The 24,610-nt window shown below is 46.2% G+C and overlaps 1 protein-coding gene across 1 annotated transcript in view; it reads right to left on the reverse strand.

Annotated features, from left to right (window-relative positions):
• The window catches only part of LOC144824370 (uncharacterized), a 55,010-nt gene that overhangs the window by 22,279 nt on the left and 8,121 nt on the right, over positions 1-24,610 (reverse strand). The window contains exons 3-4 of the mRNA XM_078683485.1: positions 20,506-20,629; positions 5,290-5,456 (exon numbers count right to left, since the gene is read on the reverse strand). Of these exons, the coding sequence (XP_078539611.1) occupies positions 5,290-5,456; positions 20,506-20,629 (291 nt within the window). The remainder of the gene's footprint in view (positions 1-5,289; positions 5,457-20,505; positions 20,630-24,610) is intronic.

Genomic DNA, 24,610 nt, shown 5'->3' on the forward strand with positions numbered 1-24,610 from the left:
TAAAATCACATCTGGGGAATGTCGCCTAACCAGTTGACTGACCATCCCCCTCCTGATCTTAACACCCAAGCCATTTACATTCCAGCTCAACACTCTCACCCCGACCCTCGGCTATTTTGCGTCGCCGGACCCATGCAGCAGACAAAGCACAACAATGATATCACCTGAGCTCAAACAATAAAACCAAAAAAAAACACACCCCAACAAATGAAACAACACATAAAGAAAAAACATTTCCAGTCTTCCTCCCCCCACCCTGCACCCCTGCTCCTGGCTTACGCCTGACCCCAACTTGCAGTGTGCCTGCCGCCCCACTCTCTAACTAATCGACTAACTAAAGATAGAAATGAGGAGGAAGACAGCTCCAAGGGACCACCCCCCACCGCCCAAGCCCCAAACCCCACGTTAACAGCGACACCCATGACATTCTAAAGTAACGCGCTTGCCGACCACCCCACCATTGATTCCCAGAAGCGGCACCCTCTATTCCTGCTCTAACTCATCTGGGACCTCTACAGTTTCAGTTTCCCCGGACTCTGGCCCAGGCTGTGCGTCCAACCAGTCCAAGGCAATGGCAGGATTATCCAAAAAACACGTTTTCCCATTAAGCTCAATCCGCAGTCTAGCCGGGAACATCATGGCATACTTCAAACCCTTTTCTCTAAGCCTCCTCTTAATCCCAAGGAACCCCTGGTGCTGCCTTTGCACCGCTTGCGTGAAATCAGGGAAAAAGGAAAGGTTAGCGTTCTCGAATTTCAGGGGGCCTCCAGACCTGGAGGCTGCAGGATAGTGTCTCGATCCCTGAAGGTAAGTATTTTCGCAATCAGCGGACGCGGAGGAGCCCCAGGCCTCCGCCTGCCACCCAGGACTCTATGCGCCCTTTCGACATTAAAGAAATTGCTCAGTCCCTTGGGTTGATGGTGTGTAAGGACTAGATCCTCAACGAATAAGTCCAGGGCCGGGCCCTCAGCTTTCTCCGGAAGACCAACTATCCTAAGGTTGTTTCTTCGGGCCCTCCCTTCATAATCATCAAGCTTCCGGCACGTGAGTTCCCCGACCCTCTGGAGCTCCCGTACCTCCTGCTGTACCTCTGCCACATCGTCCATCAAGCTCGCTGTTTTAATATCCAAGGATTTGACCTTCTCGCTAGTTTTAGTGAGATCTGCACGAATAATATTAACCTCAATAGTTACTGTAATGAGCTTCTGGTCAAGCGACTCCATTTTTTGTCCCAATGATGTTTTCACCCCATTGATCGCTGCCATAACATCGAGAAGCGTGGGTTCTACCAGAGGGCTAGGCAGTTTCTTCCCCAAATCCTGCGACTTCTTAAGGTCCTGCGGGGATCCCCTAGACGTCGTTTATCGGTCCAATTTATTGGACTGAACATATCGAGGTCTCCAAGAGGACCGAGACTGGGATTTCTCGGAGTCCGGTTTAGACGCCATCCCGGAGCGCCAGGCAGGGCTCTCAACAGGTAGCTAAAACGTCAGTGACACACACACACAGTGAACACCAAGTACGTCCGCTTTCTTCACCCACCAGCCCACCGCCTCATACAGTCTCAGTGTCCACTTTTACCTCAGGGCGTTAGACCGCTCCCAAGCCACATCACTCGTCCTGCACCGGCCGCCTCCAGGAAACAGTCATTAGCAACACCGGCAGGCCAAGGGGTCCAGATCTCAACCGTGCCCCCACAAATCCTCCCTTCGATCTTACCGGCTGCCAGGGAATAGGGGGAAGGGCTCAGAGCAGGGTAGGAGGCCGATCTTCTTGCACTGCCACCGAGGCCGTAGAGTGCACTCACGTTTAATAGAGGGGTGCCCCATGCTTCCTGCGCCCTCCGGGCCGGTAGAAAAAGTTCCTATCCGCAGTATACTCGACCACCGGGAGCGCCTCAAGAAGCCTCCCAGCACTTTCTTCTCCGGGGGCTTCGTCTCTCAGTCTACCACTCCCGCTCTCGAATCCGTCGCGGAGCTGGATCCGAGGCCACAGCACACCTGTCACACGAAATGGCTCTCTCACGCCCCCGTCTCGATGAATCAGCAGCCTCTCGCCAGTGCACCTGGGGCACCCCACAGCCGCACCGGTGGGCACAACCGGGGGGGGGAGGGTCTCCAGCACCAAATACATGGGTCATTCACCCGCTGCTAGTCCAGAGTCAGCGCCACTAGGATCCGGTCAGCCCCACCGGTATCAGGTAGAGCATCCTGCAGGTCCCAACCAGCCGCGCTCCCCACTCGAGCCCAAGGCTCAGCACTCCACAGCACTTCGGATTGGCACGCACTTCACTCCGGCCCCCGACACCACATCGGGACCGGAGGTATCTCAGGAGTAGATGCGCGGGTTCTCCGCCGATTGCATCACGCCTCTGCCCACCGCTCCAGGCATGGAGCCAAGTCCGCCGCACTCGGCACTCCAAAGGGCACCCGGAGCCCCACCCGGTGCTACCAGCGGGGAGCACGACCGGGGGGGGGGAGGGGGCCGGAAGGGCCACGCCGGATGTATATGTAGATGCCGCTCACTCCCGGGCCAAACTCCGCGATCCTCCGTTCCGACCGGCACTTCTGGTCTGAGGCCGCGGCTGTTATCCAACTCGCCGCCGGCCGCGTCTCCCACGCGAGCCCCGGGCCCCGCAGTCCAGAGGGGCCTAGACGTCCAAACACGCCGCTCCGGCCCCCGACCTCACAGCGGGGCCGGAGTTACTTCTGGGGGGTGCGCAGGGTCTCCACTGGACATGAGGCGACGTTGTGTCACAGGAGGTGGTCAGGATATGGGAGCGAGGATTTTCTCCCGGCGGAGCTGCTGACCTACGCGGCCATCTTGGGCGCTCGTTAGGCTCCTCCTCGGGGAGTGGTTTTTTTTAGTATTTGGAAACATTTGTGGAGGGTTAGAGCTGCCTGTGGACAAAGAGAGCAAGTGACATGGTAGAGGCCATAACACAAAATGGCCGTTGTCAGGGAAGGGTAGCCCCATTTCCAAGGATAGTCTTCTTTTTGTTGACCTGCATGGAGAGAAATGGGCTGGTTTGGGGGATGGAGTCCTTTTTTAGTATTTGGAAAAGTTTGTAGAGTGTTAGAGGTTGCCTGTGGACAAAGAGAGCAAGTGGCATGTTAGAGACCAGTACCCAAAATGGCCGTTGTCAGTGGACACACTAGGCCTGCTCAAAGGTAAGGATTCCATAGGCTGCGGTTGACGGTTGTCAGGGGACACACTAGGCCTGCTCACAGGTAAGGCTTCCAAAGGCTGAGGTTGTCTCAACTAGTTTCACGAGGGAAGATTGCAGGTAGGATGCTGAGTATGCAGCAAAGATCACAAAGAACAGCATTAACAGTATTTCAAGGGAGGTTGTAAATCTGGGCAACCGGGGTTTGCCTGGATACACTCCGCCCCCTCAAGGGGCGTGAGTAAATAGGTGGGCTGGTGGTCCACAGGATGGAAGGGGTAATCCCCCAAAATGGTTTGCACCGATTGGTTAGGCCACCGTGCAAATTGGCTCTTCAGGTGGGCAGGGCAGCATAGGGGCTGCCTGCCCTTGGATCGCCCCTAAGTTGACCCACCATGTTGGCATATTTGTTATGCAAAACAAACCTGCAGCAATGTTTTCTCCAACAACCAATGTGTCTTGTGTGTTCTTTATTATGGTATTGCTGTGTTTACGGGAGGGGTGTGTTGCCGATATTGGCACTAAGCGGTGCATAGACCCTGCAGCCACAGCATAGTTCAGGCAGGACCCGCTCACTGCTACTCCTTACGTGCAAGAACCTGTAGTTACTGTGCATGGAGAGAAGTGGTGGTGGATGGCAGACAGTTCCTCAGGTAAGGTTGAATGGCAGAATCAGTGACCAGTGAGGGTCCCCTCACTGATTGCCTCCAAGATGCCGGCGGGCACCTCCCTCCAGAGCTGATCGACCCCAGAACACAGGCTAGCAGAGGGTGTCTCCCTCCACAGAAACTTCTGCAGTCAGCCACGCAAGAACAGCATTGGGAGGCAAGATCCGCTTACTGCTACCAGGATCCGTGCCAAGTTCTCTCTCCTCGAGCTCGGGTTGGGCAGAGTTGGGATGGGCGTCATGAGGGAACTGGTCCAGGGAAGAGGAAAAACGGGTGTTGCTCGGACAGCAGTATTCTCCAAATGTTGCTTTGCGGCAGGTAGTAGTGACACCATCACGGTAGGGCATAAGAGGCTGTAATCTGCAGGGATTTAAACTAAAAAGTGATCCCAAGCCAGACATCCTCTTAGAGGCAAGATCTTCCGGTGGCCATCTTTGATCATTGGCAGTGGAATCAAGCCGCACCCCCTTGCTGAGGCGCAACTAGGCTGTAATCTATTTGGGGTTACTTGTGTCCTTGTTCAGGGGGATAGGGTATTCCATTTCAAGCTAGACTGTTACTATGGGGTAGAACTAAGGCTGTTTTACACATGATTACTGCACTTCTGGAATGGCGACGTGAGCAAGAAAGTGATGGATTGAAATACATACTGAACGATTGGCAGAGGATTTTGGTAGCATTCCATCCATCACCCTTTTTGTTTTAACATGATGCAATGAGTATGGCCTGAATTGGGTTCTGTGCTTTCTGTACCATAGGATCCAGGCTGCACCTCACTGATGAAGCCTAAAAAGGTGGAAAACCATCTGGAGTTGGTTGTGTTCACATTCAGAGGGGGCTTGGCCTGGAAGTTGAAACTTGCCTGTTTCTTCTGGAGCACTGTCTGGAGTCGCCCACTGGACAAAATAACGATGGACTAATATTCGGCGCCTGCCAGTGGCTCGGACATTTGGACGCATCCCCCACATCACCTTTTGTTGCATTAACAGAATAATAAATAACTTTATACAATTTTCTTTTACACTCCAACATTTACCAGATGTCTTGAAAAAAGTGACAGTTGGCAAATATTTGAAATTTGTTTTAGAAGTTGGAATTGTTAATTAAATATTATAAAATGCATGAATGTGGTACAATACCAGTTAGAATTTATAATTAAAAATATTTTTTAAAGCATGAAGGATTTAAAAGCCGCAGGAATTATGAACTAAAATTTAGGATCTGTATTAAGGAGCTTAAAAACATTTAAATTGCAAATCGAAAAATTATAAAAAACGAAAAGAGTTTATGCATAAGTTGGGATTGTTTAATTGAAGTTGTAGAAAAGTATTAAGTGTTTTAGAAACAGTTGTTAATAAATTAGCTTTCACAAACAAATACGGAGCACATTATTGTGTCTAGAAAAAAATTGAATTGTTCAATAAAAAGTTAGATAAACTATTAAGCAGTTCTCACCTTTATTGTGTCTCCAAACTGTTCCTTCACCAATTCTTGCAGCTTTTCCTTGGACATGTAATGTTGCCCCTTGTCATCTGTTTCCGTGCAATATTCATTGAACGTAGTGATAATTTTCCATCCACAAGAGGGGAGTACTGTTTTTACCGGCGATGAATCCTTCGGACCTAAATGAGAAAAAGTCTCATTTATTGGCCTCTTCCATGTTAGAACCTTTGTATTTCCCATCACACGTCATACTCCATTTGCATTTGCCCTATAGCAATCCGCTTTATCTTCAAATCAGATACATCAGTGGCCTCTCTCCTGTGTTTGCCTGCTAAGTTCACACACCCTTTTACATCTCCCTTCCCTTTGCCCCTTTCTTCAGACGCCTCTGGGTGTCTCATGTATTTGCCTGTTTCTTGATACTCCAGCTCTGAATGAAGGATTGATGGTGCTCTCTACCAGTGCCATAGTTCTAGCAGTCAAGCATTCCTCAACAAATCTCTACTCCATTTTGGGGAACAGATCACCTTAGCACTGTTGACATTCTTTCCGTTTCTCGAGCTATTCACGTGTACAAGACACACAAGGAAGGGCAAAAATTGTTTTCAAATATAAATTGGAAGCATTGATTCCTGTGCTTCTAGTGAGTGTGTGCACTATGCCTGTTGAGTTTGCCATATGGAAGATTGGTATAAGTGCATTGATAAACCAAAGGGTCCTGCATCATTGATGTTTGAAGTACTATTTGAAGATGCTTAGGGCTTCTAGCATGAAAGATTTTGAAGTCATATATTGAGCGAATTTCCTTCTTGCTTGGGAGCTTACAGCTAGATTCATGAAAGGGCCGTTTTGCGAGTCTTTAATAGCGATTCATAAGGAATCGCTATTAAGGACCTGCAAAACGGGATTCATGTAGGAATTGCTAAATAAATTGCGATTCCTACACATTCCTTATTCGCAAATAAGGAATAACTCCCCATTCATTCCTATGGGCCTTGAATGAATGGGGAGTTATTCCTTATTTGCGATTAGCAATTTGCTAATCGCAAATAAGGATGCGATTTCAAGGGTGCAGGGGTGTCCAAAGGACACCCTGTAGCATCCCTGAAATGTGAATTTACACTGATGTTGTGCACACACGTGTACAAAGGACGTGTGTGTATAACATGCAACTTAGAAAAATGCATTTGAATGCATTTTTCTAAGTTTTCGCTATTTACCACGAGGTTTGACTTCGTGGTAAATAGCGGTCCTAAATTGCGATTTCGCAATTTCAAAATGGTTCATGAATTGCATTTAAGGAATCTCAAAGAGAGATTCCTTAAATGCAATTCCTCGCAAATGTGCGAATTCTTTATTAGCGAATTTTGCATTTGGGAATCCCAAATGCAAAAATTGCACTCGCAAAGGGCCAGATTCTCAGAATCTGGCCCTTTGCGAGCGCAATTAAGCTTGATGAATCAGGCTGTTAAGGCCCAATTCCCTGGCACAAACAATCTGTCCATGATAAATGCCATGCTCTACAAACGGTTGTAATGATATTGTCTGCACTGGAGTCAATCAATGATGCTGGTTTCTTTAATTTCGTACAGCATTTGTCACAGTAGACTGTAGATGAGTCAGAGACAATTTGCAAACTATGCTATTTGAAACTATCTTGTCAAATATTGTATTGCCTTGATAGTACTTCAGCTTAAGTTTCTTTATACTGGTCTAGTGGAATAATGACTTGCATTGAAACCACCACCAGCTTGAAACGCAGGACATATTCGCTCCTTTGCTTTTTCTCAACATGTATCTGACTGCGCTTTGTCTGCAAAATGCTTGGATGCTTTCTCCTCCACTGGGGAGATAGTTGTTCACTTCAGTCAGTTATGACCTGGACACATTCCTTCTTGATAAGACACCAGTGGGTTTTCAAGGACCATGGATCTGATCAAGTATTGAAATGATAACTGATACATGCTTACATATTTTACTGGAAAGTCAAAACTTAGCTCATCAGGGGCAAAGATCAACCTCTCACCTCATCATCTGAACTAAAGAAGCCCTTTTCGGCTGGATCTGCCTTCCAGCTCAGGCCGTATGCGCAGAACCCGCCAGGAGTGAAATTTGGTTGTATTTGCTCATCGTGGTTGACAAGTAAGCCTCGCCGCAAAAAAAGGGCAGCAAGAAAGATTTGTATATCCTGCAGGGGACTCTTACCATTGGTGAGAAGGCCCTTTTAGGATCTATTCATGCTTTACCTAAGAAAATGGAGGCAAACCTCACTAAAGGTGAGATGGCTTTTAATTCATTGGAAGAGATATTGGAAAGCTTTACGGGCAGAGAGTGTGGTGTAGAGTGTAAGAAACAGGTTGCAAATAACAAAATCCAGAAGCTAGAAGACCAAGCATTGAGTCTAGATTCCATGTTGGTGAAGTCTGGCTGTGGGCAAGATGGAGGCTCAGTTGCTAAGCTCTGTGGGCAGGTCTAAAATGTAAGGGGCTAGAGACTAAGCAGAATATACTGAAGCTACAGGAAATTGTTGGAGGTGGTGCTGACAAGAGGGTTGCTGACAAAGCACAATGTGATCTACGAGGGGGTGCAGTCTCCCTGTGGTCAGTGATCTGAGACAGCAGCCGCCACGGCTGCTGATGAGAGTGGGGAATTCTTCTGACTTGTGGGATGAAGAATGGACACATCGGCACGTGGTGTAAGAGACTCGCCTTGAGAATGTGGTGGTGCTGGGAAAACATGAACCAACACACAATCCATGGCTGTCGATTCACCAAAATGCCAGGGGTAGCGGAACTGACTTCACATGGCCTTTAACCCCTATGTGAAATTACAAAAAAATTGCATCACATGCCCTTGAATCTGGTGACATCATATGAATTGCCATCATGTGACCTCTGACCTGGAATTTTGTAGAAAGTGACATTACGTAACCTTTGGCCTGATGATATTACAGGTAGTGTTATCATGTGACCTTTGATAACCCATTCAACTTACTGTATTGGGAGAACTCTGATCTTATTGCCATAGGGGGCCCAGACAGGCTGGTATATGGCAGTGCAAGAATGCACCCATCCTTTTTCTTCCTTCTGAGGCTGTGACTCTGTGCCCATCTCTTTGCTCCCTTAAGATCTTGTCCCAGAATGAGCCCATTGCTGTGGTCTCTTAAGCCTCTAGCCCCTGCAATGTGTGTCTGTTTTCAAACCAAGCTCTTCCAGGTTCGGCCACCAATAACTCTTTCATTAATGAGTGTAATATAGTGCTACTCATCCCAATGTAGAATGTCAGAGTGCTTTACATCACAAATATATTATACAGAGACCAGTGAGTCATACAAGTATGTAAGTCAATGTATCAGAAATGTTACTAAATAAAATTGTGGGCTACAAGGTGTAGAAGCCATACTGGTAGGCATGATATCTTAAGAGTGCTTGGTCTCGAGAAACAAAGGGGCGAATTAATGCGTTTTCATGAAGTGCAGTAACCAAAGTCTAAGGAGATAGCACAACAGCACTATATCCACTAAGATATGGTGCTGTTGCTCACTCCTCTAGTGTTGGTGTACCTTGAGCAAAAGCACATGCCCTTGCACAATACAATTTGTAAAGGTTTAGAGAAAAAAAATCTGTTCTCCAACTTTACCCTTGCCTCAAGGAGGTGTAGTGTTTTTATGCAAATCCCTTTCTACCAAAGTTAGTAGATAGGGATTGGGTGAGATGAGTGTCAAAATCTGCCTCCCTGAAGTACTGTTCAGCATAGTGCTACTTTGTGTTACTTTACGGCTATTTTCCAATGCAATTCAGGATTTGTTATGCAAAGTAAACCTCAAAACAACACTTTGCATCAGGTTTGCATCACTTTTATGACGCAAACCAACCGCAAATTGTTTGCAAATCTGCACCATAACCTCAGGATGTGAAACATAACACAATAATTTGGGGCGTCGTACTAATACTTTTATATTACTACTCAAAGTAACCCATGCCTTGCTATATGTATGCAGAGCTTTGGTGCAGCTCAATGTGCTATTTTAGAAGGATTGTAACTTATGAACTCCAAGCAACAAAAGGATCTCTCTGACAAAAGCAGTAACCCACTGAGCTAGTTATATAAAACATAGTCCGTGACCTGCATGTTGCACGTTGTGCTTTATTGAGGGAACATTAACCATCTATGATACTTGATCATTAGTCAAAAATGTGGCTAGACAAATCACAGATCTCTCCATCAAGTGCAATAACAACCAGAGATATTGTGGCATTCTTATTATCCCCAGAAAAATGCCAGAAACACGAATATCTGTGTACGCTGCTCTGTTTTCACTTCAACCTATCGTGCAATTGGTGCCCCCTTCAGCTTGACACTCAGTGCAGTCGTAGCAATGACGGAACTGCTGTTTAACCCCCATTTAAATGGTGTTAACCCCTTCGCTGCGGGGGGAGGGGGGGCCGCGCGCGGCGCCGCCGTGCTGGTGACGAGCTCAGCTCGTCATGAAGCGCAGCGGAGCTGCCCTCATGACGAGCTCAGCTCGTCACGGCCGCACCCGTTTTTAGAACGTTCAGCACAGCGGGGAAATTAGCCTCGCGTGCGAACGTTCCAACGGCCGTGACGAGCTGAGCTCGTCAGCAGCACCCATGAGGTTAATATATCCTGAAATGTGCATAACCACTGGCCATTTTCCATCAAAACTTAATTTGGTGTTTGAGTTTAAAAGTGTGCCCAATCATGTGATTTAAAAACTTTTTTAATGTTCTGCTTTTGAATACCAGACAATTTGCATTACTAAAGCAGTGAGAACAGTACAAAGCTGACTAGTAGCCTCTTATAACGTTTAGTACGTTTAGACAGGGCTTGCATTATAATATATTGTACTCAGGAACTTTTAGTTTCACTCTTAACATGGTAACCATAGTTAGAAAAATGCCACCATGCAAATGCAATTGGGTAAAATGACACACATTGCTAATGATCTCATCTGTGACGTGGGGCTATTTGGAAGTTCTTTGGGCATATTTACATGCACTGATGTAAGGCATTAATGTAGCCCCTGCGTGTCAATTGTGAAGATCTTTGGCTGCTCAACTTATCAACTAAGGAATAGCAAAGAATGCCACTCTTACCTGCTGCTTACCTTTCATTCCCTGTCTGAACTTTTTGCTGCTTGCCTCTAGGTAACACTGGAGAGTGGCGTGCCGTTCATTCTTCCCTGCTCTTGTGAAGTTAAGGTGGAATGTTTTTCAATATTTTGTGCTCCCGGCTGTCAAAAAATTCAGCTGTGCCTATGGAGTTTAGACCTTGGGTGCCTACTCTTCTAATATAATGCAGAAGCAGTAGCCATGCCATCTAGTCATTAAAAAAACAATGCACCGCATGGACTCCAGGCCTGATCATTTTCTTGTGCAGTGTAGCACCAGTACTCTGGGCCTACAGAGCATAGTGTAGCTCCCGCCCTCGTGCTTGATGGTGGGTGGGGTCAAAGGGGCCTGTTAGCGTGTTGCCAGGAAACACCTCAGCAGGTCATTACAAATGGCAACAGTTTAACTTTTTCAGGTGAAACTGTTCACTGTTTCCCTCAAGCCCAGTTGCTTTCCAAAAACAGCAACTGCCTGAAACTTGAGTGGAAAATTAAAAGCTGCTATTTTTCACAGTAGCACTGCCTTTCAGACTCTCTAATGACAGGGTTCCCAAGAGCAATGCCAGAGAAAGCAAGACACAAAAAAATTAAAACCAGGGGAGGAGAAATGTATGTTAAGGTCACTCAGTTTCCACAAAGTAACGTATCCTAATCAAAAGGGAGTGAACTTAATAATTTTCTGGTCTCTTCATGTACTAGCTGTCCTTCCGTTTCCTTGCACCCAGACTCTGGAATATACTCCCCAACGACCTCAAGGTGATCCCCTCCCACACTCTGTTCCGCAAAGCCCTTAAGACCTGGCTTTTTCAAGAAGCCTATCCATAACTCCTTCTTAGGTGATTTCTGAGCTTTCCGTTTACCATCTTCAGCGCCTTGATGCCTACGGGTTTAGTTGCGCTACCTATAAATTTCATTTAATAATAATAATAACCAAAAATTCTCAACCAATTTTGGCCACTCATGGCGTTAAGTGATCACCACTATAGTGTAGTATCGGGCGATGTCATCATTGTGTTTCCCACCTAGGTACTCGCTTCCCTTGGTGAGTACCGCCTCCTCTCCTGGAAAAGTACCGGTGGGATCCGCAAGGGTGAATAAAGTTAAATTATCTCCTGTATCTAAAAATGTGTGTTTAATATGGAGTGCAATACACAGGGGTAACATTAAAAATCGTTGTGATGTTTATCGGATGTGTAAATTGTCCTTGACATCACTCGTTTTTGGTCACCATGTTTCAGCCCTTGTTGCCCATAAAAGGGTACAGTCCTTTGTCAGGAGCACTGTTGGAGATCAACAGATCTATGGTTGTGACCTGTAAGTGTTTTACTCAAGTGTCTTCACACTGGTAATTCTATCAATAGTAATAGCGACTTTCATTGAGCCAGCACTCAACGTGTGGCCCCATTGTACACAAAAACGCACCATCAATACATAGACAGATGCTTAAAACGAGTTTCCTTTCCCCATATGAACCAGAATAATACAAGGTCCCAGGAAGATGACTGAAAAAAAATTCTATTGAGTCACGCTACACAAGTTAACATTTCAAAGAGAAATTTACAAAAAGAATTCAATATCTTTCCTCTATATCTATGGCTTAACAACACACAAGAACGTAGAAATATGTCTTCCATGGTTTTTATTTTTCAGAGAGTCTCTTTTTTCTATTTGAGTAATGTTCAGAACACTAAATAAACAGATTTGTAAAGTTACCACATGGAAATAAAAATCAAACTTTACGATCACAATGACATTTTTCATATCCCGTTGATTTTAAAATCACTCTGGAGTCTAAGACTAAAACTATGAAAAATGCGAACCTGTGGAACACCAATTTTCACGTGCTGCGTCCCTCCTCACCTTACTTTCCTCCCTTTAGGGCCCCTGGGCCTTCTGTATGGAGTTATAGGGTACCCATATAAAGATAGATTACAACTTAAATTGATCATTCTTTCTGGATTTTTCTTTGTCTTTATTGAGAGATATGATTATTGTGAGAACAAGTGAGTGGTTTCAACAGTGATGGTTAATCTTCCTGTCTATGTATTATCCTCATATATGTTACTATGTGTACACTTGATGATTCTGGAGGTTTTTACCGCCTTCTGACTGTGATGTCCGAACCGAAACCTAATAGATTTATTTAATGTAGACAAAACAGACTTAGAGAGCTGGTGAGTATTTGTAGATGTGAATATGGTTTTATTGTGAATTGAGGTTGTCAGCCCAGCTGCACAAGCTAAAACCTGGGAGAACCATTATTGGAGGTGGATGGCATAGTCTATCTGAAACCATGATAAGGCATTCCAGCAACTTATGCAGCTACCATTCCAGCTGTGTCCATTATGGGATATTCTGCCCAAAAGCACACCTATTCAAGGTCTTTGGTTAGATCTGGCTCCTTGTCCGACTAGTTAAGAGTACAAAGTGTATGCAGCCCATCGCAGGAGGATGGTCTGTTTTGAACAGGATAGAGAATGACCCTCTTGGGTATTAATATGCCCACTACTGGTTTCATATGCACACTTCCCATGTAATTCTATGGTTGGCCTCAATGATACATCATTACCAAAACCAGAGAAAATTGTAACCAAGTTTGTCTTAGATTCATATTAAAGCAAGGTGTGAGGGTCAAATATTTTGAAATTCATTAGAAGCATAGTTTTAAAAAATCAGACCACAAAGTGTTGGTTATGCTACAGGCCCTGAACATATGCAAATATATTTGGTGGATATCAAGAATAATGAAACAAGAAAATAATATCAAATGTTTGCATTTTAACAAGATAATGGTGTTTCACAGGACCAGGGGTTATTTGCAACTCTGTTGACATGTGTGCCCATTGTGTAAAAATGGCTTTAAGGATTACAGTCGAGTGCCCAGTGATAAAAAGAAAAACTAGGTGAATGGGCTTCCTGCCAAGAATTGAACATTGGTAAACTAAGAGGCTTGATTAAGAAGAGGACGGTAATGGGACCCACCAAACAAATGTTGCTCTTTTGACTGCCTTGCTTTGCATTCTGCTGCCTTATTTTCAGGTTGGTGGAGGGTAGTGTTCCTGATGAAAGAGTAGCAATCAGCCCCAACATCAGGAACACCCACTTGAGAGATGTGACACTCCTCCCCACACCATTTCTGCCGGCCTCCCTTCTGAGCAAAGCTGTCATGGAGACCATGGTGGTGTCACACAGAAATCTGTAAACTGTCCCCAGACACTGTGACAAACATCGGGGACATTTTACATGGAGTCTGGCAGCCAAATCTCCACTTTGAGGATCCACTGGCTGTCAGCAGTCAGTGGCTCCACAGCAGCAACCAGAGACTGTGGCTATTGTGAATTACAGACCCCAAGGTCGACCAGATGTATTTTGCAAACTGGGCGGCCTTTTGCAACTGCCTCAGATCTGTTGTGATAGTAGGGTGCCGCTCGAAGTTGCGAGGAGTTTGTTGTCCCTTACCTGATCCAAAGGGCCTGACAGCATCTTTCAAGTGCGGAGAAGACTCTGGCGTAGCTGCGGGACTGCGAGTCCCAGGATCACAAGCGGCGTGCAGACGACCCGCACCTGGTGACTCTTCCTGTTGGCCGCGCCCCCCGCTCTGGGTGTTTAAAACCGCGACTTGCGGCCCTCGCTCCGCGGGTGCCGCTCGAAGTTGCGAGGAGTTTGTTGTCCCTTACCTGATCCAAAGGGCCTGACAGCATCTTTCAAGTGCGGAGAAGACTCTGGCGTAGCTGCGGGACTGCGAGTCCCAGGATCACAAGCGGCGTGCAGACGACCCGCACCTGGTGACTCTTCCCGTTGGCCGCGCCCCCCGCTCTGGGTGTTTAAAACCACGTCTTGCGGCCCCCGCTCCGCGGGAGTCGCTCGAAGTTGCGAGGAGTTTGTTGTCCCTTACCTGATCCAAAGGGCCTGACAGCATCTTTCAAGTGCGGAGAAGACTCTGGCGTAGCTGCGGGACTGCGAGTCCCAGGATCACAAGCGGCGTGCAGACGACCAGCACCTGGTGACTCTTCCCGTTGGCCATGCCCCCAGCGGTCTCTGGCTACATTACCACGCCCTAGGACGCGCATCGCGGGACGCGGGCGGGCGCCGGGCAAAGGGCGGGCCCTCTGAGGCCCTCAGAGACCGAGTGAGGCCGGGCAGGGCCTACCCTCTTCTATCGTATTGATTTCATTGTTATTTGGTCCACCTATCTACAATGGCCCAAAGCCCGGACCAAACACTTCCTGAGAGGATTGGGTGTAGTTTTAACGGCCCCCTTGACAATTATTTTATAAAGCCTCTCATCGATCCAGATAGGGAGAAGACTCTGGCAGAGCGTAGGGCAGAGCGCCGTCGCTCTGTCGAAAGTATGAAGAATAAGGTTTCCTCAGATCCCCCGCTCAACTCCCTTTCCCTTACTGTTGGATGTACTCCCAGCAATGAAGATCTTCTATCTCTGGAAAGCTTCCCACTTTTGTTACGCGAATGCACTCCAACACCTTTGGTCCCTATAGACCAGCCCATAAGTGATATTCCTCCTTCTAGTCCGATACTGTTTGATGCTGACTCGATTACCCGGACCATGGTCCAGGCTAAACCTGCTCAAAATAAATTGAAAAAAACAGCGCCTGCAAAGATCCATGGCCCACCACCTGCAAAAAGAAGACGGAAGGGGGGGACCCGCAAAAGCCAAAGATTAGTCAAACCGATTTTGGAAAACCTTCCAAGCCTATCATCAGAACTGCTCTGGTCCCAATGGCCGCCCAAGTTAATACGCCAAACCCGGCACCTCTGCCACCATTGGTACCAGTTGTACAACTTGTGAACACTAACGCCCCAATTGATATTCCTGATGACCCCTCCCTAATGGATGTTTCTACTGCCGCTTCACTGGATAACATGGAACACCTAATAAGGTCTTTCATCTTACCCATTATAGAGAGGTTGAGGAGGGTGGAGAAAAGGCTTGAGGACATTGAGGCTGTAGTTAGTAATCACGAGGGATCACCCAAGGTATTGGTGAGTGGGGTTCCTGCACCACCAGCCGTGGTGACTTCGAACACTCTCGGCGCTCCCAAAGGTACTTCCCAATCTATTAAATCATCGAACCCCAAGCAACAGAAGGTTCCTTCCCCCAAGCAGAATAACAACTCAGTTTCCAAACCAGTTAGCGCAGCTTTGATGGGACCTGGAAAATCATCTGCTGGGAATCCACAACAGACCACAAGGGGTTCCACCAGACATACCAGGTCACCCTCTCGTAAAAGCCCCCAAGTGGAATTACCTCCTGAAGCTGCCCCGTATGTGGTTGTTCTGACGGGGGTCCCTAGTTTGCCAGTTAATAAGAGGAAGGGGTTCTTCCAGCTCAAAAATAAAATTATGCACTGGCTTGCCCAATTTAGACCACTCACACATAACATCAATGGTGATATTGTGCATGTTCGACGACTTTCTTGGCTGGGTAGTAGGGTCAAGGATAACGATGGAGATCTAGTTGTCGTAAATTTTAGAGACCCTCTAGCAGTCAATTATATACTAAATTGGCCCCAGGGTGGTGGCAGCAACTCCATTGTCCCGCGTCCCCTGACTTATTTTTACCCCAGATCCCTAGTGTTCCCCTCCACCTATATTGGTGGCCAGGTACCTAAACAGATTGTCCCCTTAATGTCTTACAATACTGGGTATCCGCCACAAGCCCCACACCCTCATCATGTTGCTGACCCCTCCGGGTGGAATACGGTACCTCCTAGGCCTAATAGAAACTCTAATAGGAGAATGGATCACCTGAGACCTTTCACACCCCTGGAGTCAGTAAATAGGTTTGATGTCTTCTCTGGACTAGACGATTGCGATTGAAGATTACAGTCTGACCAGGGCATGGGTGGCCAAATAAATGAAATTGGCGAGGGTGTGACTGGTGGGGAAGTCCAATCTATCGAACCCCTCCCCGAGTTGTCAGACATCACTGTGGTTGCGCTACCTGATTCCCCTGCGACGTCTTCTGGCAAGCGTATATCCTGTTTGTCTATTCTTTCCTGGAATTTAGCCGGACTCCAGGGCAAATTAGACTCCCCAGATTGGGGGTCTTTTATTGACACCCAGGATGTATGCATGTTTCAGGAGACATGGGTGCGGGAGGACAAATGGCGATCAGGCTATGCAACCTTTTCAATCCCAGCCAAATGGGAGGGGAAAGGACGGCCCTCGGGGGGCCTCTGCATCTGGGTGGCATCCCATCTGGGATGCTTGGCTAGGGCCCTTAAAACCAACTCACTGGATCTTCAGTGCGTGCTGTTGGAATGGTCGAACCGTACACAACTCGCGCTGATAAATGTATATTCCAGACCGGTGGGCATAACAAGGCCATCACCCACCTTTGATGAGCTCTCCTCATTTTTGCCCACATTACCCAAGGGTGTCAGGATCCTGTTGGGGGGAGATTTTAATTGCCAGTACGAGCCGCTAACCCTGACTATGGAGGGAGCGCTTCTGAAGGAAGATGACCAATGGGGAATTCCGCAATTAGTTGGCCCCCCAGCTAAGCCATGGTCTCCCCTAGCAACACAAATTCTGGCACTTACTCTCAGTAATTCTCTGAGGGCTTGCAATGGCCGACTTAGGAGTGACATCCCCTCAAAACCCACTTTTAATAAACCCGGGCAGGAGTCTCATTTGGATTACATCCTTGTTCAGACTTCGGACTGGAACAAGGTTTCTGACTTCGAGGTAGTCCAAAGAAGTGACAGCGACCATAATGCGCTGATTCTCTCGCTGGTTTCGCCCAGTGGTTCCATGGATGACCAGCCGGCAGAGGCATCTCCAGATCAGAATTTAATTTTAACTAATGATAGGCGCAGAGTCCGATGGACTAAGCTCTTGGATAATCCTGTCCATATCTCTGAGCTTTATGCACGGATCCTCCCCACATTTGAACGCGTTGGGGCACTTATTAATCGACCCTCTTCAGAAGAACTTTTCCCCAAGTTGGGTACCCTCCATACGGACTTGGTGGATACCCTTGTGGAACTCTTAAACCCAGTTGTGAGGAAAGGGCCCCGTAGGGGGCAAAGACCCTCTTGGTTCAATTCAGCTTGTAGGAAGGCAAAGGCCAACCTGCTCGCTGCATTGAAGTACCCCAGGGACATAGAGTTAATTAAGTCTAGGAGGGCGGAATTGAAGCAAGCCATCCACCATGCAAAGGTGGATTGGGACTATTCCAATTGGGAAAACATGTTGGCCTCCCTCCAGGCTAGAGATGCTCGTAAATTTTGGCAGATAGTGAGAACAGGATCTGCCGAGCCGGCTCAAGCTGTGGAGGCCAACATAGCGGCTTCAGTGTGGGAAGATCACTTCCGCAGCCTTTACGAAGAGGCTGGCCCGGGCTTGCACAAGCCCCAAGTTGGGTTATCGTTTGAACATCTTTTTCCCCCCGGTGGGTCAACTGCGCAAGTTTTAACTCTGGAAGGTGCTGAGCCAATGCAACTCTCATTGGGGGAGGTTTCTAACGCAATAACCAAACTGCCATCAGGAAAAGCACCCGGTTTAGATAAAATCCCGGGTGATTTATTTAAACACCAACCTAGGGTCTGGGCTCCCTACCTGCTAGTGGTTTTTAATGCAAACCTTGGGGGAATGGCGGTCCCCAGTACTTGGCTGGGAGCAGAGATTGTACCTATCTTCAAGAAGGGCTCTCCTCTGCTCCCAGCCAACTACAGGCCAATCAGCCTCATTGATGTTTCACAATAAGTTTTCGCGAGGCTGATTCTTGACCGCCTGCAGGAATTGATGACGGACCACTCAATTTTAAGCACGTTCCAGGCTGGGTTTAGGAGTAAGGTGTCAACCACGGACCAAATCTTTCGGCTGGCCCTTCTCTTCTGGAAGACGGTGCGGGTGGAGGGGGGTACATTGTATACCGTCTTTGTCGACCTCCGCGCAGCTTTTGACCTGGTCCCGCGGAGTAAACTTTGGACGGTACTTGCCAAACTCGGCATCCCCCCCCGCTCTCTTAGACATCATTGTTCGCCTACATACACACAATTATGCACAGGTTAGGTGCGGGAGGATGGGTTGCCTCTCTAAAAGATTTCCCGTTGGCAGAGGGGTGAGGCAGGGCTGTGTTCTTGCACCGACCCTGTTTTGCCTCTTTGTCAACGGGGTAATCGATTTTTTAAACAATGTTACTAACACAGATGCACCCAGGCTCGGCGGCAGCAGGGTGCCCTCAATTATGTTTGCGGACGACACCCTGCTGCTGTCGAAATCCCCTATGGGGATTCAGCGTATCGTGGAGGGGTTCGAGGCATTTTGTGGAGAGCATGGTCTTGAAATAAATGCCCTGAAGACTAAGTACATGATCTTTAATCCCCCCCAAAAAACATGACCCAACCCATCTATAGGCCTGAATAGATTAGAAAGAGTCTTTACGTTTGAGTACCTGGGCGTGACCATGAATGATAAACTGGAATGGGGTGATCACCAGGCTAAGTCCCAGCTCAGATTGGCTCAATTAACAGGGGGAATAATTAGGCTAGCAAATTCCAATAGATCATCAGCTAGGCCGTTAGCCCCCGTTGGAGATTTATAGACTCCAGACCAGAGGTGCGATCCTCTATGGTAGTGAACTCTGGGGATATGCCTGCAAAAAAGAGTTGGTCATTGTAGAAAACAAGTTTCTTAGATAACTCCTAAAGTTACCGGCTAGTACACCACTTCTGCCCCTTAGGCTGGATCTGGGTCTGAAACCTTTGGACGAAGTGGTGGGTGTGAAGCCTTTAACTTTTTGGAGAAGATTATGGTCCACTCCTGAGTTAGCCAATTATAGGCAGGAATTGCAGGAAATCCTTGCTCTTCCTGCTATAGAGAAAATTCCGTGGTTTAAATACATAAAAACTGAATCTGCCCGGCTGGGCTTCCCGTCCCTGTGGAGTGATCCTGAAGTGGCATGTCAGGGTTTGTCCCGTAAACATCTGGTGGCAACCTTTTATGCATGTAACCTTGCATCCCATACACAGGGCACACGTCCAGACTCTTTGGCTAACACTTTTTTCGGGGTGAAAGACTTTTATAAGTTTGAGTCCGTTTTTGATGACATCTTCCCGAATCTGGCCAGGAAATTATATCTCCAATGGCGGTACAGTACCCTTCCGCTAAGAGCATTTACCAGCAAATGGAAGCAGCAGTCCCTGGAAAACTGTCCTGGTTGCAATTGTAGGCTTGAGGATGAACTGCATCTAGTCTTCTTTTGCCCTGCCTACATTGCGGCCAGAAGGTTTTGGGTAATTCCTTTATGTAAAAATCTAGGGTTTCGTAAATGCTCTGAGGCCTTCAGAATTCTTAAAACTGACCTCTCAAAAGTAACTGTTTTCGCAATGGCCAAATTTCTAGAAGCAGCATGGCACAAGAGATTGCGCCTAATCCCTAGGGTACCTCATTCCTGAGCCTCTGTTTGTGCTATTTAGTGCTAAAATTCTGTGTTAGGTTATTATATGTAAGATTTTAGTCTTATTGTTAAAATTGTCTTTATTCGTTAAATTGTAAAATTTTAGACCGTTTTAATCAACCAGTAGTGACTTATTGGATTGTTATATAGAATAGGTGACGCATTTTCTCTTTGTACTTATGTGCTACCCCGCTATTGATGTAACACTGATGTCTAATTTTGTCTGTATCAATTTTATGCTTATCTTTTATGGCAAATCGCCGAAATAAAGATCAATGAATGAATGATAGTACATAGCCTCATTTTAGAAGTTGGCCATTTGCTTTTTGGTGGCAAGTTGTATCAGATTAATTAGGAACCTTTATTTTGGGCATGAAAATGACCCCAGAGGGGGACATCCAACTTCCTAGTGGTACAACTTCATGAGCTGGGCACAAATTCTCTTAGGTTGGATAACTAGATTGAGCCTGGGGAGGAAGTGGAGGGTTGGTGTGTTTGGAAGACTATCTTCTGGTAGCAGGGCAGGGCCTTCCTCTGCCTCCACCGTCCGGGTGGTGCTGCTGAATTGCCTTTGTCATGTTAGGTGACTACTTTGGAATCCAGTATAATGATAAAGCCTTACATGGAAAGCCCTCTAATGTCTAGGGAGTACTGGTTGTTTATTAGCTCTCACCTTTGGACATTTCGATCAGCAGTTTGCCGAAGAATCCACAGAGATCGGGGATTGTGAGATTACTGTCCTTTACGTCCTCCGCCAGTTTCGAGAGCTTCTTCACTGCTTCGGCGTTGTTAGGGTCCTGCAGAAGAAAGAACTTGGATGTTAAACCACTTATATACCTGTATAGGACCAGTGAAGAGATCACATATATATGTGAATAGGAGCATTATTGAGACCTTATATATGTGCATTGGAGTAGTGAAAAGACATTACATATAGTGCTTAATTTGAGCAGGTGATGGCAGGTGGGGCTCACAGGCACCCATTGACGGGGAACATCCTTTACAACGCAACTTTTACTCCGAACTACCATTACGACGCAGCTATTACAACGCAAGTCGTTATAACGACTTGCGCTGGAGGGTGCTGTAGGATAGGGAATAGTTTAATTTTCTATCCAACACCTTCCCTACTATCCATGGGGACTGGAGTTGGAATAGAAAATTAAACTATTCCACTATCCAGCGCCCCCCAACGCAAGTCGCTGTAACGACTTGCGTTTTAAAAACTGCGTTGTAATGGCATGCGGAGTAAAAGCATGCGTTGTGATGTCATACATCCCCCATTTACGGCAAATATTTTTCCTTATCAGATGTTCACCTAGAACTGGAGAGAGAAAAACACGAACAGCAGCAAGGAAGAAGAAGAAAAATATGGAAAAACTGTGACAAAGTGAGAAACAGGGATGCAAAAAGAACCTGCAAGTGTGAGATAAAGGGGCAGGGAGTACATGGTGCTGGATGAAAGAGGCAGAAGGTAGAATCACGACTATTCAGCCCCTGATATTTGTAGCACTGGCCACAGGCTTCTGGGCAAATCTTTGGGCTCCGGTACTTACTGTTTTATTAGTTAAGCATTGCATATATAGGTCTATAAACTTTGAGCTTTGAGGAGACTGTGTATAGGAGCACTGCAAAGATGTTATACATGTATAGGAGCACTGACAAAGGTCTCTCTCTAGTGCTCTCTCTCTTTCTCTCTCTCTCTCTCTATATATATATATATATATATATATATATATATATATATATCGCAGTAAAAAACAAAGGCCAAAGTCATGTTATAGTTAGGTTTGGCATGATAATAATATCTTACTTTGCATTAAAAAAAACTCAGAAATTCACAGAAAAAACAAAGGTTAAAGTGACGTCATAGGTTAAAATGTCAGTTAAGACGTAACATTTTGAACTCCAAAGACCACTGAAATTTGTCTACTATATAGTTAACTGAAGTAACTATAACTCTCGCCCTTGCAATGCACAGAGTTATCATTAATGATGTCATTTCAGATATAATCACTGATCAATAATGTTATAGAACAGTGTTTCCCAAACTGTGGGTCACAACCAGCTGGTGAGTCGTCAGCAGATTATTGGTGGGTCGTGAAAGTCCGAGCAATAAATAAAGATGCCTTCAATTCTGTATTTCTCTTGTCACGTTTGCTGTACTGCAAAGACAGAGGTCAAACGTAAGGCTATGTATGCTGACAAATTGGTGTTTTTTTTTAGTATTCGGATTTGTGTAACACAATTGTTTTTTTGTAATTCAGAGGTGGAAAAAGACATTGTAATAGGATAAAAAAAAGACACTTTACTTGGTGATACACACATGATAAATATTCACCAAAACCCAATATTCACACATTGACATTTGTGTGCAATATAGTTTTATCAGTAAATTCAGTGAAATAAATGCGCTGTCTGTAAATGACAGTGCGCTAGCACATGATGCTTTTGTTATATTAAAAAAATTGCCCACCTCATGTCCATTAAAGCTAGGTGGGTCGCAAAAGCTTGTCCTTCTAACAAAAAAATGGGTCCTGTTCCTAAAATGTTTGGGAAATCACTGTCATGGAACATCATCGGTGATGTAATGTGTGAGGTCATGAGCACTGCATGGCCAGGGTGCAAGTTAAATGAACTGTCTCCAGGAGTAGAATATATCTTGTGGGAGACATTTTGCCTGTGAACCAGTCACCCTTCTGGTATCTTACATGATGTTTAACCGCATGCGCGCTAGCGGTTTTCCCGCTGTGCGCTGCGTTTTGCGAAAAGCCGCGTTACATGACGAGCTCAGCTCGTCATCAGCGTACGAGCGCCGTAACTGATGACGAGCTGAGCTCATCATCAGCATCGAAGGGGTAAAATGCAACATTTGCCATTGCACTCAGTTTTGATGCTAGAGAACGCTGAATGTTATTTTGAAACTTTTTGAACAATTCCACGTGATTTTTGCAAAATTTCATGAAAAGAATTTTCACAATCTTATGCTCTGAGACTGGAATCAGGTGCCACCGACCATTAGTCAACCTATATTATTTGTTGGTGCCGTTTTCCTAGAACTCCTGGCCTACAAAGGCTGGCTCTCTACTGGAAAATGCATTAAACATGGATCTAATAGACTGTTATCCAGAAATTGACTCTTGGGGCTTCGACTGCCTGTACCTTTGCCTACCTAAATGACCCTAAGAGAGAGGACTTTGCGATGACCGAGAACCTGGTGCTTCCAAAAGATAGCAACGTCTACCAATGGAAAGGCACTGCCTCATGTAAGGTATCCACAGTAGCTGCCAATTGTGTGATTTGTTACATTATGCAGTGTGAAATCTATCTCAGGAACGTCTGTTTTTGATCATTGTTCACGATTTTGGCTTTTATGTTTACGCGACTCTATATTAATAGGACCATAGTGGCACTATCTATGGCAAAATCCAAGCAGACGTCATCCCCTAAAGGTACATGCTAGAATTCCCATTATTGGTAACTGTTTTTTTGTGTGCAGGAGTAGCTAAACAGATGTTATTTGTTCTTTTCACTGGAAGGCCCATTTAAAGATGTCTTTTTAAAAGAAAGAAAAAAGACAAAATGTTCTTGATGACGTACAAATAGATAAACACGGCCACATGCAAAGCACCATCACTAGGGGCCATTTTGTGTATATTACTGTTTGCTGTGTGGAATCTACTGGGCACTACTTGTTTTCATCATTGTTCACGATTTGGGCTTTTCTGTTTAAGCCTGTGTACATGAAGGACACTTTTCTTTTAAAAGAAAAGATCTCTAGCTAGAGGCGCAACTATATTAAATGTGGCAACGGATGAGTTGTACTGTAGGTAGAATCAATCTCACACCACCTCCTGCGAGAAAACCTTGACTACTCAACCACAGCTACTACATAAGAGTCAAGGAAAATGAGTCATTCCTGGGTAACCAGCACAATCCCAGTAACCAGAGCCATTAAGGAGAAAGGCAGTCTCTTCTCTAATATTGCTCAGAACTTCATTTACCACAGGATATGGGAGCAAGCATTGGCAAGCCCAGTAGGTCTTTCCTATGTGAGGTATGTGTCAGTGTTTTTAGCCATTCTGTACAGCATGCGATTGCTGTGCATCATGGCTAAAAGTTTCAAACAAAAGTGTCATGATGCAGCCTTTGCTGGCCGTGTCGCGCCATGACGCAGCCAGCCTTGGCTGTGTCATACCATGTTTTTTTATATGGTGGGGGCAGGCAATGGAAGAAGGGTGAAGGGAGAGCAATCACAACAGGAGGGATAGATTGGTGGATGACTGCAAATGTTTTAAAAAGCACTGATGATACTGGCCACATTATAATGCTTTTATTTTTGTTTTGGCAGGTAGGGGCAGGGCCAACACAGATAGCGGAAAGAGGGCATAAGGGGGAAGCAACACAACAGAGATGATAAGCAACAAAACAGAAGGGGCAAGCAACAACACAGAGGGAGAAAGCAACAGCAGGGAGGGCAGAAATGGCAGACATCAACATGGACAGCAGGTGGAGGGGCAAGCAACAAAATGAACTACAGGAGGGGGCAAGCAACAACACAGACAGTAGGTGGGGCAAGTAACAACACAGACAGCGGGTGGGGTGAACAACAGCGTGGACAGCAGGAGGAGCAAGCAACAACAGACAGTGGGAACAGACAAGTGATAATACAGACAGTGGGAGGAGGGCGAGAGTGGCAATCAACAACACATATGGGGCAAGCAACAAAACAGAGGGTGGGAGGAGGCAAACAACAACAAGGACAGACAGTGGGGGCA

Source organism: Lissotriton helveticus, chromosome 1_1 (assembly GCF_964261635.1).
Source record: "Lissotriton helveticus chromosome 1_1, aLisHel1.1, whole genome shotgun sequence".
Taxonomy (NCBI): domain Eukaryota; kingdom Metazoa; phylum Chordata; class Amphibia; order Caudata; family Salamandridae; genus Lissotriton; species Lissotriton helveticus.